The 16,961-nt window shown below is 42.2% G+C and overlaps 1 protein-coding gene across 1 annotated transcript in view; it reads right to left on the reverse strand.

Moving 5' to 3' along the window:
* ssh2b (slingshot protein phosphatase 2b) overlaps window positions 1–16,961 on the reverse strand; it is a gene marked incomplete at its 5' end in the record, with an annotated part of 41,834 nt that overhangs the window by 8,475 nt on the left and 16,398 nt on the right. Inside the window, 6 exons of the mRNA XM_080749203.1 lie at window positions 687–881; window positions 1,654–1,719; window positions 2,266–2,331; window positions 3,049–3,170; window positions 3,644–3,708; window positions 4,646–4,758. Of these exons, the coding sequence (XP_080605329.1) occupies window positions 687–881; window positions 1,654–1,719; window positions 2,266–2,331; window positions 3,049–3,170; window positions 3,644–3,708; window positions 4,646–4,758 (627 nt within the window). The remainder of the gene's footprint in view (window positions 1–686; window positions 882–1,653; window positions 1,720–2,265; window positions 2,332–3,048; window positions 3,171–3,643; window positions 3,709–4,645; window positions 4,759–16,961) is intronic.

The following is a 16,961-nucleotide window of genomic DNA, read 5'->3' on the forward strand; positions in this document are numbered from 1 at the left end:
GGGTCAAAAGTGTGTGTGTGCGCGCATCATATCATCATATTCATGATCTCTTCAGCAGCACATCTTACAGTTTTCCCTTTAATAGCCCTGTAAACCAAGGAATGTGTCGTACGGGAGTTACATAACTCCGATTTTAACTGTTTTAGAGAGAATGTGTGAAGAGTGCAGCGGACTGAAGTGGTTTCACTGGGCTAAGAGTCCGACCACAACAGGGGCAAGACATCAAGAGTGCTTTCCTGTACACATTTTTGCTAGCACTATGTACAGCCGTAGTAGGCTTGGGATGCCATTAAGGGTCTCCTTTAATTATCAATTAAAAAAGCCCTAAAGGCCTTTATAATTTTAAGAAATGTGTCGATAGATGTAAAAAATAAGCATTTTGCCGTCATCTCCATGTTTACCAGCTGAACACCACGGGATACTTTGTTTACCCCAAGGAAACTACTCTACTCTCTTTGACAGGGTTTGATTTGACAGAAGAGGAATAAGATTTTAAAACAGTTTCTATTAGAAGAGAGAACGTGCCCAATGAACCAACTTTGAAGGGAAACGGACGAGGACCAGTGCATTTGTACTTTCAGGAGTTCAGTCCCATCATGTGCAACCGTATAACTTTTTAACCACAATGAAACCAAGACGCCAAGTTTCCCCCCCTCCCTACGTTGAAAGGCGGCGAGATGACTCACACTTCGGAGAAGAGTACAGGGGAGTCGGCGCGGTGCGACTCGACGTCCTGCATGGCGTTCCACTCGTTGATGCGTGTCTGGTCGGAGGAGACCCTGCTCTGGTAGTAGCTGACCCATGTGAGGAACAGGCTGCCCGGGAAATAGTTATGGCAACGGGCCACCTCGCATGCCTTGTGGAGCGACTGGAGCGCCGACCTGGGGAGAGGGTGGAAGAGAGGGTGGAAGAGGGGGAAAGACAGAGTGGTTAAGTGTTAAGTGGAAAAGGTACTCACGTTTCTTACTAAAAGAATCAACAATGCAAAATACTGTTAACACATTTACTGCCCAGAGGAACCCGGAAAAATGCTGCTGTCTCGTTCCGCCAGGCGCGAGGAACCCGAGAATGTAATATATGCTTTAATCTCTATAAAAAAATTAAAACCATGATCAATGTTTATTTCGTTCCCGGCCATTTCCGTTTCCGGTCGGAAACCCAACGGGTGCCTCTGTCACAGCCAACGTTAGCTTACATTGTAAACACGGCCAGACCTAGCTAAATCTACAAAGTAACGTATGGTAACGGTACGGTAAGTTTTCAAATATTATAGTGGAGAAAAAGTACAATATTTGTCTCTGAGATGTAGTAGAGTAGATGTACAAAGTATAGAAACTTGAAGTATACTCCAGTAAATTTGTATTTAAAGCACAGTACTTGAGTAATGAGTACATGTTCTTAGTTACTTTACACCAGTGGTTCTCAAAGTGGATTCCAGGGACTCTGTGGGTTCCTTTAGGGGGGTCTAAATTTACCCTTACAAGTCTGTAACTCTGACAGTGTACAAATGGAACCAAATGGACCCGTCAAAGACCTTGACATTTTAAAGTTTGAGAAACACTGCTTTACACCACTGGCGTGTCATGTGACATGTGCAAGTGTTAAAAAGAGAACGTGATGCTGCAGTTAATGCACCAAACAAGTGGAACTCACCACATGGCCTGCACTGACACGGGCTTGAACACATGGACTCTGTTATCCGTTGACACGCTGAAACCCCTGTTGGGGGGAGGGGAGGGGTGGGGGGCAAGGGGGCAAAGAGGAGAGGTTAGACAGGGGTGACAGAGACGGACGAGACAGAATGAAGGGGTGTACAAAGGGGACATGCCAAGCCTCCCGTTTCTGTCACGCTTCCAGGAGGCACCATAGGAAAAACTGCCCAAAATAGTGACAGACAGCAGGTTTAAAGTGGTTAAAAAAAGGTTCAGACAAATTCTTTACCCTGGGGTAAAGAGTTTGTCCCTGTATTGGGAAATGATTGAAATATTGATAAAACAGGAATTTGTAACGTTTGTTAATGTATAGATTTTTATATACATATTGCAATCATGTGTGGTTGATACATAATCCCAAGGCAAACCTGGGCTTGTCTCAGGACAAACAAATACACACACACACACACACACACACACACACACACACACACACACACACACACACACACACACACACACACACACACACACACACACACACACACACACACACACACACACACACACACACACACACACACACACACACGGTTGCCATGAGCTAGCTTACCCATCTCCGTCTAGGTGTATCAACGTGTCACTCCATAACGCCAACACCAGCCCGACCGAACATGAGCTGGAAGAGGCGAAAGGCAGACAAGAACAAGGTCTAGTCAGCATGTTCAGTTTTTGTTAGGGCGGTGAAGTAGTCAAATAACTCCGAATGACACAAAAGCTGATGTGATTATATTTAACCCATTTAGGCCTAGCATTATTGACTGCTTTAACCAGTGAAAAATAGCAGATATACAAGCTCACAGCGCGAGCTTGTAGATCTGCTATTTTTGAAAAAGTCGTGAAAATGCGTGCAAATCTTTGATTATATGTATTTTTAAAGCGAACGTCTGTAACTCAAATTTTGCTTCTGGGTGGTCCCTGGAACTAAATATTTTGAGATGGGGGTCCGTGGCCAAATAAATATCATTTTGGGGGTCCTTCACATGAAAAGGTTTGAGAACCTCTGACAATAGTAGTCTCTCAAGAACAGACTAACTGAGCTCCAGTTAAGAGAAAAGGACCTTTTCTTTGACGATGGCTGGCCAGATTGCTGACATAGAAACATAGGTTTTTTCCAAAAATCTTAGAAGGATTCAAAAGACACTTATAGAATCGGGTCAAAATTCTAATTTTCACGATTTTTCAAAAATAGCAGATCTACAAGCTCGCAGCGCGGCACTCGGTGCCACGCTGTGAGCTTGTATATCTGCTATTTTTTAAATATTTAAAGCATAAAATATTGCGTCATAATGTGTTCAGGCCTAAATGGGTTAATGGCGAGTACAAACAAACCCACCTGTCTGTAGGACTGAAGTCCATGCCCAGCACCACGCTTTCCTCTGTGTCCTGACGGCCGTTGGTGGAGACCACCACCATGTAGCGAGTGCCCAGGAGCTGAGTGCTCTCCAGACGCACCGCCTAGAGACACACGGGGAGGAAGGTAGGGAAAAGAACATAAAGTTAACAAAAAGTAACACAATAGTTCACACTGATGCGGTTGTGAGCATGTTGATCTGCCATTTGTACCGCGAGGCATCATCCGTATGATTAAACAGGGCTTATAACCCAATAAGACCCAAGGCCAATTCTACAAATATCTTCGAAAATCCTGATGTTTTCTATGTCAGTGGTTGTCAAGGACCCCCAAAATTATATGCATTTGGTCGCCGATCCCCCCAAAAAAATGTTGTTCCAGGTACGCCCACAAGCAAAGATTTGAGTTAAAAATGTTCACTTAAAGAATAAATATGTTGTGCTTATAGGCCCTTGGATGGTAGATTACCCCTTCTGCGAGTGAATATTGGATTGGATTTGAAAATGGATTGGTTTGTGCATATATGTGTCCGTGTGTGTGTGTGTGTGTGTGTGTGTGTGTGTGTGTGCATGCCCACCAGTTTGATGTTGTCCTCTGGTCTGAGCAGAGTAAACATGGTCTGCAGATGCTGCTGGAGGTCTCCTGGTTTAGGCATAAACAGACACAGAAACAAATTATGTCTCAGCTTTCATGTTCTCCTCTCTACCCTGAAGAACGTTAAGTCTCCGTTTCCCAATCTCACCACAGAAATAAAAATGGGTATGGCAAAGTCCTATTACGCAGTTGTGAAACAAGTGTGAAAGGAGACTCCCAAACTAGCACTGAATCGTGGTCATTTTACACATTGTGTTAATTGTTTAGGAAATTAACACAATGTGTAAAATGACCACGATTCAGTAATAGTTCCTGCTGCTCTACATACAGTACTGCCAACAAGGTGATGAAAGCACAAGGCCTGTCCATACTCTCTCGGAAACCGCACTTTTCGTCCGGTTCAACTACAAAATGTCACTTGGAACTTCTGACAACTTTGCACGTCGGAAAGTCGGGAACATCTCAGACGAAAAGTTTGGTTTCGGAGAGAGACTGGCCTTCAGACTGAGGCTTTAACCTTTGCTTTTATGAAATACCTGTGACCATTAGTTTTATGGAAAATGCTTCTCAACTGACCACATCAAATGCCTGAATCTTTAAAAAAATAACCAAAACAAAACGGGGGGGAAAAAGCTCTCAATAAGTAGTTTGGCTATTTTTGCTGCAAACATGCTTTCATAGAACACATGCTGGCTTCAATGGAATCCAAATGACTGTCGTAGGCTAGCGACTGAGAACTTAAATCCATGTGTGTCCGCAATACATTTTTGGCACCGGCAGGTACGAGAGTGCAGTAACTCTTTTATTCTTCAATGTATATTGCGTTGGCTGGCACATTGCAAGGAAGTGTGGCAGTGTGTCAGTGCACCCTTGGCAACTGTGTTGCTCTACCACACGGTTTTTCTTTGTACATGTACACCTTTTATATGAGGTCATGTGGGTCACTGGAAAGGCACATTTACGCAAAGAAAAACCATCGTCTCACCTGCGTGTTTGCTGCGGAGCTGTGAGAAGCGAGAGGCGGATGAAGGAGATGAGCCATTTCCCCGCGGCAAGAAGAGGGCAGCTCCTTTCACCGTCAGGAAGCTCTCGCTGATGCTGGACAGAGAAGAACAAAAAAAAAATATAGGATGAGCAACAAAGAAAAACTAGAGATGATATCAACACCCGAGGCAGGGAATCAATGTGAATCAAGAGACCAAAGACGCACTCTGTGAGCCTGACGAATAGGGCTGTCACAATTATTACATAATCGTCTAATCGTGATTATTTGACATTATCGCAATTATTTTGTCATAGTCGCCATAATCGTGAATGTTGAAAAATGTCTGAAATAGTGGAAATAGCAGATCTACAAGCTCACAACGTGTCGCATCGCGACGCGTTGTGAGCTTGTAGATCGGCTATTTCCACTATCAAAGTTTTTTTTTTTAAGTAAGTTGTCAAATATGTCAGTAATTTCTTTGTATATTTAGGTTATGTGTCATATCTACCATGTACAACTTCAAAGCCTAAAAGCCAAACAGAAATGTAATTATCAACACAACAAAAACACAAATAAATCGTTAATCGCCAATTATTTGAGTGACAATTAATCGTCATGTAAAATGTCATATCGTGACAGCCCTACTGACGGATAAACTGTCTAAAAATGCGTTGGCGAACATTCCACATCCAACTATTTATATTGAGTAGTATCCAAACAGGTTTCTTTAACTCGCCGTGAAATATTGACCTTGTTTCGTTGTGACAGCGTATAAAATGTACAGTCTTGAGTTACTAACACGGAGGATTTCACTGTGTGAATATTGACCTTGATTCTGTGTGACAGTGTATAAAATGTACACTCTTGAGTTACTAACAGTAACTCAAGGGTTTCGCTGTGTTTGTGTCCCAAAGTACAGACAAAAAAGTTTCTGTCACGTTGTTTTTTTTGCCCCCCCAAGTGAGCGTGAGGCAGGAGTTGAATTAATCACACAATATTCCTGTTTGTTTTAATTTAGGCTACTTGAGAAATTGACCATGTCTGTGCAATAACTGCATGAACTGCATGTGTGGAGATATCGTCTAAAAAAAGGTTTTGACCGTAATTGTAATTTACTCCCGTGTTTTCTTACAAAACACAGATAATGTCCTGCATGATCAAGAATGGGAAATTACGTGCATGTGTGCTCATATTGCACAAAGATGCAAGTGTGTGTGTGTAGTGTACACACAGCTGGTTGTAATAATGTGCTGGCTTAACTGTACTGGACATGGGTCATAAAATGACAAGAAAGAGGCACGAGGAGAGAGAACCAAGGAGGGGGGCAGAAAGAGGGTGACTGACTGACTGGGACTCTGGGGTCATTGCAGACGAGGGGTGTCAGGAAAACAACAGAATGACAAAGTAGTACTGCCTCGTGCTCATAAGCATGATATCTCCACCAGGCCAAGCAGGGATTCCCGTCTATGAGTGAGCAGATGTTTGGTCTCCCACCAAGGACACCGGGTTCGATCTCAGAAAGGACATAAAAATTATGGATAGCAGCTTTAAACTGTTCTTGCAACCGAACAGAACGAACAGCTAATCTCTATATTAGCTCATAAAGTCGGGGTCTCTCTCACAACAATACTGACTTAACAAGCTTTGGCAGAGATCACATCAACTTTATGGCTCATGGATAGATAGCTTAACTTGGCAGGTTGGCATAGAACGGGGCAGCTGCAGCCCAACACATTTGGAACGGCTGTTAAATGAACAATGCAATTATACAGTACTAATGGTAATGGAACTTTGACGCCTGGCGTATTAGGCGCTCATCAAACTGCGCTGACATTTATGAGGTTATTTCCATGCCTGGGGAAGATTAATTCAAGTTGTTGTGGTAGTTAAGAATGTCCCACAAACAAAGAAAGATGGAACAGAAAGTCCTAGTGAGATTATTGTTTAAACTTTTGGGGAGATGGGCGTAATACACAGTAAAATCAGGAGTGTTCATTTAACAAATGGAGCTTTAAACACCTTAAGAGTAAAATGAGCACTAAGGATTTTACAGTGCAAGCCCAGCAACAGCGTTGACCTCTCGCTGGCCCTGTCCCTGTCAAATGTTGGGGTGGGGGGTTAGGGGATAAATATAGTCTGAAGGCCAAGAAGGCCGTATGGGAGCACAGGGGTTGGGAAAGGGTTGCATTCTATCACCTTCTCCTATGGAGAGACAAATGACAATAACATACGGTACATAACAGCAAAAGGCGTTTAAAAACCACCAGACTATTTTTTTAATATGCAAACGCCTAGTTTTAAATAGGTGAGATAAGAGTTAATAATAGTAGTATAAATAGAAACACACTTCAAGATGTCATCGTCAGTGTTTGTTTTAAGACTGCGTGGAATCTGGAACTAATAAAGGACCACAATGGAAAGCTCACACTTTTGTTTTATCATTCCTTTTTTTCATGCATTGTCAATAAAAAACAATTACTCAATCAATGCATTAATTAAACCTGTGAACCCATTGCTAGCCCTGTGCTACTGCTGTGTATGAAAAATAAAACACCCATGTTATTTTATTCAGCTATTGCAGAACTCCCTGTGTCAACAGGGCCCAGATCCAACAGTACTTGTCGTGATACGAGTTATTAACAATTAGGGCATTTAGCAGAGGCCAGAGCGACTTACAATAAGCAAGGTAAACCCATGCATGAACACATGTAGCATTTACATTAGTGCACCTAACATCATGCACCTGTTGTATGTAGTACATACAACATGGATCTGTCACACACACCCATCCAACTAAAGCCTAGCCTATACAGACCAGAAACACCAACCACACATGTGCGAGCCTGCAGACAAGGAAATAAGATGTTATTGGCTCCATGGAATTCCCACCACACACACACACACACCACACACACACACACACACACACACACACACACACACACACACACACACACACACACACACACACACACACACACACACACACACACACACACACACACACACACACACACACACACACACACACACACACACACACACACACCTTGCCAGGATGCTGTAATTAAACTCGGTCTCTGTACTTCCTTAATAAACACTGTTTGCCCTCCCCAGCCAGTATTTCCATGGAGCTGAGGCAGAGCTCTGCTAACAGGAACTAGACTTTGAACTCTCTCAAGCTGAGATAAGCATAATCACTGGTCTTCTTCTGCAACGGGCAATCTTACAAAGAGCACAAGGAAAGCCGCCACCGTGTGAAATGGGTGTGAAAATGGGTGTACAAACTATGTTTTTAATCACATTAACCCCATATGTTGGGCATGTCATTATAGGCACACAAAATAAATCTCAATAATACAGTAGATCTACAAGCTCACAACGCGTCATAAATAATGTGTGAGCTTGCAGGTCGGCCATCTTCAAATATGGCTCATTAAAACTGGGAAAGCATCCGTGTCATTTTAGATTTTATAGCAACATACGTTTTTCAGAAAACTCTTAAACTTTAGAACAGTGGTTCTCAAAATAGCAGATCTACAAGCTCACAGCATGTCACTTGTAAATCTGCTATTTTTGAAAAAATCTTGCAAGTGTCAACACATATCTTCTCTTCTGGGGTTGCCTGGCAGAAAACATTTTCACACATATGGGGGGGGGGGGGGGGGGGGGGGGGGGGGGGGTTCACAGGCACAGCCAAATGCATATCGTTTTCGGGGTCCATGCCACGAAAACGTTTGAGAACCACAGATTTAGAAGGCCTTTGTAGTAGAATCGGCCGCAGTTCTTAATGTGGGGTAAGTGGTTCACAAGTGTTCACTTGTTACTTAATACATCAGGTAGCATCCATCTATTGACACGTTCACCACATCCTCTGAATGAGTCTTTCTGCTATGATGATGCCCTCAGGTGCATCTCTACCACAACAGTCAGTCACTTTTTAAAAACAACAGAGGCGCCTCCTGCCAACTGCGTGTGAGGCCATGAGTCACAAACAGGGCAGAGCAGGGTTCTCTGGAAGGAGGACAGGAAGGGGAGGACCATTCCTCATCCTCACACCGTTGGGAGTCAGTCTGATACCTGGGAATTCCTCAGTGTGCAAACATTGAATATGTTGCCAGTAACTGACCTTATGTCCAAAACAATCAACTGGAAAAATACTGTAAGACTAAAGGGTTTTAAATAGTCATTGGATAATACAGGACATATGATAGGACTCAAAACAATCATTTCACAATCTGGGGCATTATTTTTTAATTAACAAAAGTACGGTATATAACTGTATTTAACCAATTTGTATGGTACATCTAGATGGTGAGATGGTCTTCCAATTCTTATTTCGAGAAATGGAGACACATTATATCTCCCCGGTCTCTTCGATAAGCAGGAGACCAGGGTTAGAATCCTGGTTAGGACATAGAGGTTACAGATTGCAGATCTTATGGTAGGGTTACCAGGGTAAGTGCTTTTTTTTTGTTAAAGTGTTAAATAGCTCTATATTCAGATAGTAGTCATTGCTAAAGACGAGTTTGTTATGTAACAGCATGGTTTCTCCTTCTCTTTACTTTAGTAAAACAGAAAATACATTTTCAGGTCGGGATGCCAATTTTGTCCAATCAGGAGAGAGAACTCATAAAGGAACAAGGAGGATCAACAAATGAAATTGTAACTGATGACATAAAGAAATTGAAACGGGAACACTATCAAATGTAACCTGATAAATGGACACCGATTCTGATTGGATGACATTTGCAACCCATCTGAACATGAAATGTCTGGTTATTAAAGAGCTAAGGAGAGATGGAGGAGACCCCTGTTGAACAAACTCTATATAGCATTGATTACTATTAGCATATAGAGCTTTAACCTTAACAAACAAAAACGTTTTGTTTTGACCATAAATCTTTTACTCTATTCATAGCTACTATGGCAACTCCTCTGTGCTCTTGTCAGCTGTTGACTGTCGTGTCTCAACGATGTCCAAAATAAACACTGAATGCTAGCAACTGCAGCAAGTAGCAACTAAAGCATAGTCTAAAAACACACGTACATCTAGACTAAACGAATCTGTCTGCTTTGTATTGTAAACTCACTGCAGGTCGGTCCTTCCTTGCGAGATCCCGCAACAGGCGCAGAAGCAGCAGCCGACTGTGGAGCTCCGTGGCGGGGTAACAACGCCGGGAGGCATCGCTGCTGCGTTGTCACTCAGTCAGCAAAAACCCAGATAAATAAAGCACGGTATATTCCTAAACACAGGACTCCATGGGAACCCGCTCCCCGTTTAACGTTCTTGGAGGGGTGCGTTTGTCACGCGCTCACGCCTATTTAGCGTAGCGTTGAGTTAATGTTCAAATATAAACGTGTTATTCTCTTTAAAACAAGAAAAGGCGCTTCAAAACTCCCCGAACTCGAAGTAATAAACAACAATAAAGGTATAACCAGCGCGCAGAACAGGTTTAAATGAATGGAGTCCTCATTACAAGCAGGTGCTCTGTGTGTGTGTGTGTGTGTGTGTGTGTGTTGTACCGTATGTGTGTGTATGTCTGACTCTGCATGTGCGTGCACGGGGACTGCGGTACAAATCTACAGCTGGAGAGGGGAGGAGACTGCAGGCCTCAGCCAATCACAGAGCCGAGACACACAGCGTCACAGCACAGAGAGCACAACTGATCACACAGATCCAGGGTCAGTTTTAATGTGTTGCTATGTAGAGCAGAGTTTCTCAGACGTTTACATTTCAAGGTCTCCCCTTAACTCTGACAGTATACAAATGGAACCAAATGTTGGTTCCATTTTGTACACTGTCAGAGTTACAGACTTGTTAGGGTCTATTTAGACGCCAATAAAGGAACCCACATTGTCCCTGGAATCCACTTTGAGAACCACAGCGATAAGACTCAACCGATCCTAGGTCTGTAGACCGGAGTCAGCGACACCCGACACGTGACAACACCGCGACGTGGACATCACGGTGTGTGAGTGTGTGTCAATGTCAACAACACAAAAACATTGGGGATCAAGATTGAGAAATCAAACAGGATTCCTCCAGGCAACAAACAACCCCGTGAGCCTGGTGGTTGTGACCGGGAACACGATCTGTCCGTGTCCCTCCGGCCTCGATTTATGGCACGGATCGATTGCACAATTTGCACACTGAGGATACATACATGATCAGTGGCTGTGCCACCTGAATAGCAAAAGATAAACAACAACACAAATGGAAAATAACACAGCCATAGGCTTTCTTGGGGAAACAAATATATTTTAGCAGGTGTTGTAAAGCAGTGGTTCTCAACCTTTTCAGGCCGCGACCCCCAAAATAATCATATTTTAAATGGGGGCCCCCACTAAGAGTTAGTTGAGGAATTACATTTTGTACAACACGGTTCTATTATGATAATAGCAGATCTACATGCTCACAACGCCTCGCAACAGATCGGCTATTTTCACAATTTCTGCCTCTAATATTTGACAATTTGGCCAATGTTTAATTTGTCATTGTAGAGGTATTAAAAAGTCCTTAAATTGTCACTTTAGAAATGTGCAGATACCCTCTATTCACTTAAACTTTATGTTGTTTTTTTTTACTATTGAGTGAGAATACAATGTTTCAAGTTAATAATCTGGGGTTGCCCCCTGGGCAACCTACAGGTTACCACTGTTGTAATGTACTTCCTTGTACTTATCTTTTCAAACTGTAAGTAGGCCTACTTCATGATGAAGTACTAACAGTAAGTCTCAATCAATCAATCAATAAATCAATGACTTCACACTTCCAAAGAGATAATAATAAAGGTAGCCTAGAATTCCTGACAATCACACCAATCACCATAAAACAGACTTTTCCCATTTTATCTAAACGTTATTCACCTAATCATCACACACATACCAGTAAGCAAATCTCTAATGATGATCTCCTCAGCTTCCTGTTCAACACAATAGCCTACTTCCCTTTCTTACCTTCGTCTTTAATCTGTTTGTCTGTCAAAAGCTTCTCTTTTGACCCCTAGAAGCTGTCAAAAAGCTTCTTTCTTTCTTCTGCTCACTCGTCTCCCTTTCCTAAAGGTCATTTTCATGATCCCACTGTCTGCTCAATCGCAGCCAGACAGTGGTCTCCTCTCTTGTTAAAGAACACAGCAAAGTGGGGCCCTGGGGTGCCCCATGTCCAGTGGTTCTCAAACATTACCATGTCAAGGACCCCAAAACTGATATTATATGCATTTGGCCAAAGACCGACAGCCATTTGAAAAATAGAACATTTGTCCACATTTTTCGAAAACACAATTTATGAATAAATCAAGTCCCGACTCCCCGTACCCCACTTTGAGATCCAGTGAACTAGACCGTGAGGTAGATTATGCACATGTCATTTAGAGCCATGTTGCATCATGGCATCTCCCGCTTTAGCTCGCACGTTCGCACGTCACAAAATCTTTAATAAATATCAGCATTTCCCTCTTTCTTTTCATTCTGCACTCTTTCATAATCATCGCCCTAGTAACCCAGGCATATTTTGTTACATCTTTTGTCAAAAAAGGAGTGCCTCTGACTGACCCTGCCTGGAACTGTGTCATAAGAGGGGCTTAAAGCCTTTTCTGTTCTTCCTGCCCTACTTTGAATTGACTTTGGTGTAACTGCAGTGCCTAAATGGCAGTGGTACAACTCACATGTTCTACTTAAAGGGATATTCCACTTTCAAAAAAACTTTTGGTCATTTCATCGTCTACTCAGGCTTTTGTGAACACCCTGGACAGATTTTAATTTGCTTGATTCAATATTTAGATATTTGATGTTAATTTTATCAGACACCCCCCATCCAGGGCCCATTCCTATACAAACCCAATGTAACTTTTAACCATGATAGATTAATCAAAAACAACGTCTTTTTTTCTGGTGACTCATACTACCCTCCTAATACGTGAGCTTTTCGATAACTTTTTCATTTAGTTTTTTTGGGAAAAATGGAAAAAATATAATTCAATAAAGAAATTAATGTATACAGAGCTGAACTTAACTCATTGAGTGCCTATCCCGAACTAGTTCGGGATTATTATCGCATCCCAGAGTGCCTATCCCGAACTAGTTCGGGATATAAAAAAAAAAAAAAAAAATTTTGAAACATTTTTTTTTTGATTTTTTTTTTTGGACCCCATCAAATCTAGTGAACATGATTTCAATCGCGATTTTGCATGTTCCACCCCCATACAACCCCATCTAACATACAGGGCAGCCATTTTTGTTTACATAACATGTAAAACATAATGGCTATTATCTCAAGAATGCCTGAACGGATTTCCAATCGGATTTTTTTGTTTGAAAGCTGTGAACAAACTGCACAAATCCACTCCAATGCAATCCAGGATTGCATTGGATTTTTTAGAGCTCATTCTTCTCTGTTTTTTTCCCATGCATGAGGTGTGCAAGGTTTAATCGTGGCTAAATTGCCGAAAATAGATCTTCTAAAATGCTTGGTAGCCAATAGCTAACTTCAAGCTAACTTCATTCTCTTCCTGTACATGCACAAAGGAAAGTGTTCTGGCAAGTCATGGCTCCAGGGCTTGGGCATGCATTACCAGCATATCTCTATTATTCTATGGCCACTGGGCGCCCTCTAGTGGTGATAGGGTGGCACTAAATGAGTTAAGAGGTTAATATATGTTTTGTAATAATAATCAAAATCTACGAAGTAACTAGTGATTAAAGTTTTCATATAATTGTGAGTGAAATAAAAGTGGAGTAAAAGTACAATATTTGTCTTGAGTCTGAGATGTAGCGGAGTAGAAGTAAAAGTACTGAATTGGAAATACTCCAGTAAAGTAAATGAAATACCTAAAATTGTTATTCAAGTACAGGACTTGAGTAAATGTGCTTAGTTACGTTACTTTAGTTACTTTTTAAAAACAAACACATCAGTGGAGCAGGCCAGGCCTACCCATACTCTCCCCATGCAGCCCCAGACAGAAAAACACTCTCATCTTCACCATGTGTGATGCTGAACGTAACGCGTGTCTCCATGGTGTTCTCTTCCTGTCCTCTGATTTGACCACTGACATTCAAACTGTTCAGGGACAGCTGGCGAAGCGCGGAATGCCGTGGCACACATGCACGCAGACACCGGAGACTCTTTTGTTGTACTAAACAGTAACTGTGTCACCACAGCCTCACACACACACAGTCACCGTAGTGATCAGTTTAGTGCACCACATAAACAACACAGCCAGGGACACCCAAAGGACATTCTCTTCGCTCCCTTGTCCACGTCACTAAACGGAGTTCACTTCACAATGTATGTCCGCAATGCTTTCTCCTCAATCTTCAATTAATCGATTATATTGAAGAATTTGACTAACACATGCTTTTGTCCATGGCCATCTCTTGTATCTAGATATAAACTTTAATTCTGTCAGTCACCAACTTTCAGCAGTTGACCGACAGTAGTAGTCATTTTGAGATCTACATTCGAATTTTAAGATCTTAACCTCACCAACCTGAAAAGACTGGTATTTGCATGATTGTACAGTATGCAGCAAACACAGTATTGACAGATCAGTTGATTAAATCAACTAATCGCCAAATTCCTATGACTATTATTAGTCGACTAATCATTTCTTTAATCGAGAACAGCTATTTTATTGTGCACATAGAAATGGTACAAGGACAAAGATATTGAGCATGCAGTATAGAGTACTGTTGGTCTTCACAATACAAAACATAGTTCATAGGGGTACTAGACGTTGCAACACAACAGGCATTGCCAATATGACGGCTACCAATGACAGCAGAGACAGATCAGTATTTAGCAAGTAGTTTAGATTCTTTTTAGGCATGTCAGGTTTTTGAAGCCCTCTTATGACTAACCTGTGACTAAGAAGACAAGTAGTCTGCATCTTTACCTTAAAATGGCATTCCTAAGTGCTTGGTATTTCATGACCTTGATCATGAAGGCTTCCTCTAGGCTAGTGTCATGGTGCAGGCTACCTCTGCAAGTAGATTAGATCTTTTTTTGGGCATTCCAACTTTTTTGAAGCCCTCTTATGACTAACCTGTGACTAAGAAAACAAGCAGTCTGCATCTTTACCTTAAAATGGTATTTCTAAGTGGTTGGTATTTTTGACCGTGATCATGAAGGTTCCTCTAGGCTAGTGTCATCATGGTGCAGGCTACCTCTAAAACAAACACTTCATTGGACTCGTCACTGACCACTACCAACATCTGGTGCAATGGCAGAAAGACGGGGAAGAAATGCTGTTGTTACTAGAGCAGAGATGGAACATGGAGGGAGGGTTTAATGGTTTGATATGTGAACTCCATTGCTATGAGGTCGACTATTCTGTTGTGATATGTTACTATATATAGAGCCCTTTGTAACAGCCATTCAACATGTGCAACATTGTTTCAGTGACCCGTTCTGGAGTGTGATGGAAACGACGAGGGACCCAGGTATGTTAGGATAGAGAGATTGAGACCGCTGTGTAGGACTTAGTCTAGCTTTTAAGCCTGGTTTATACTTGTGATTTGTAATTACACAAAAATAGACAGTCTACAAGCTCACAACTGCGACACGATGGGAGCTTGTAGATTCATTGGCTATTTGCGGTGTGCAACCGCCACGCGCAACTGTCAATGTGACACCATATGGAATGAGTAAGAGACAGAACATAAGCAGGGGGAAGACATGGCAAGTTTCCCCTGAAGTTTTAGTCTAGTCCAGTGTTGTTAGATCCACCCGTAGGTGTTAACAAGATGCCTGTGTGTCAGTTCTGAGGACAACAGATGAAATTTAGCTTTAAGCTAACTCCGGCTGGTTTACACTAGGATCTTGTATGTTGTATAATGCAATATGTCATAATCTGTAATCTCTGTGTCCATGAACTGGTACTGTCCTGTCTAAATAAACAAATAAAGTAAGTAAAGTAAAGTAAAGTTAAAATGACTGTCAATCAAGTGCAACCTGGATGTGAACGTGAACAAGATGATGTTAAAATCAACATTGCAGAAGATTGGAACGAGCAAGTTTCTCATGGAGAAAGTATCAGCATACACGTATGAGTTTCACTGCTACTGTCAGGGCATGTGTCAGCTTCGCGCGCACGCACGCACGCACGCACGCACACGCACACACACACACGCACACGCGCACACACACACACACACACACACACACGCGCACACACACACACACACACACACACACAATAACTATCCTATTAATTATGCTAACAGTGCCGCATGCTGGAAGTCAAGCAGGAAGTCAATTCGATTTGATTATTTACAGCCTAATCAAGCTGCCCTGTGGCGTGACAAATTACGTTGTGTTCATTGTTATGCTGACTGCATACATACTGTACAATGTGTACATACAGTACATTAGGTTACCACAGGGAATACTGGGAGAAAGACCAGCAGGGAAGAAGAACAATTTTGCAGCCTTTTCCTTCTTCTGTATTCTGCCGAGGTACAGCAATCGATAAAATACACCATCGATTTCAAAAGTTTTAACTTCCCATAACTCTGACATGTATACAAATGGAACCAGAGTTACAGACCTTGAAGGGTCCATTTGAAAACCAATCAAGGTACCCTCTCGGTTCCTGTATCTGAGAAACACTGCAATAAACCACTTCCCATTTGGAAAGTCCCGTTAGTCTAGACATCCTCTCGATTAACATACTGTATGCAGTGCACCGCACCTCATGAAGAAGACATTTTCAGTTTTAGTTAACTCGACTCTATTTTTCTTAATTCTGTCTCCCCCGCTGCCCTTTAGTGGCTCCACTGAGTGTCACTACGTCACTGCTCCGGCTGACGCCACCGTTCCTCTGACGTCACCCATGTTAATCGGTATGCACTGCAGTGTCTCTGCACTTACGCAGGACAGCAGCAGTGCTGCAGACGTGTGACTGACTGAGCGCTGGTGATGCTCAATCCACCGACCTCTATGACAAGACAGCCAGGCCCTGCTGCCGTCAGCGCAGAGTAGGGATGGGACGATAAGCGATATTATCGTTTATCGTGATAAAAAACACAAAATCGTATCGTGGAGATTTAATTTATTGTGATATCGTCCTCCATCATGCACTGGGTTCAATTCACCTCTTATTTGCCCAACTGCATATCCGGTACCATTCCAACCCTCTACAATTGGTAAAAGGTACTTATAATTTACGTACTTGATACAGTCTTTTTTTCTTTCACTCTCTATCAAACGTCTTTGCCAAAAAATTGCCGATCTACAAGCTCACAATGTGTCGCGACACGTTGTGAGCTTGTAGATCTGCAATTTTTTGGCAAAATGTTCCGCCCAAGGATAAAATGG

Source organism: Nannobrachium achirus, assembly GCF_963921795.1.
Source record: "Nannobrachium achirus genome assembly, chromosome: 19".
In the NCBI taxonomy this organism is placed as follows: Eukaryota; Metazoa; Chordata; class Actinopteri; order Myctophiformes; family Myctophidae; genus Nannobrachium; species Nannobrachium achirus.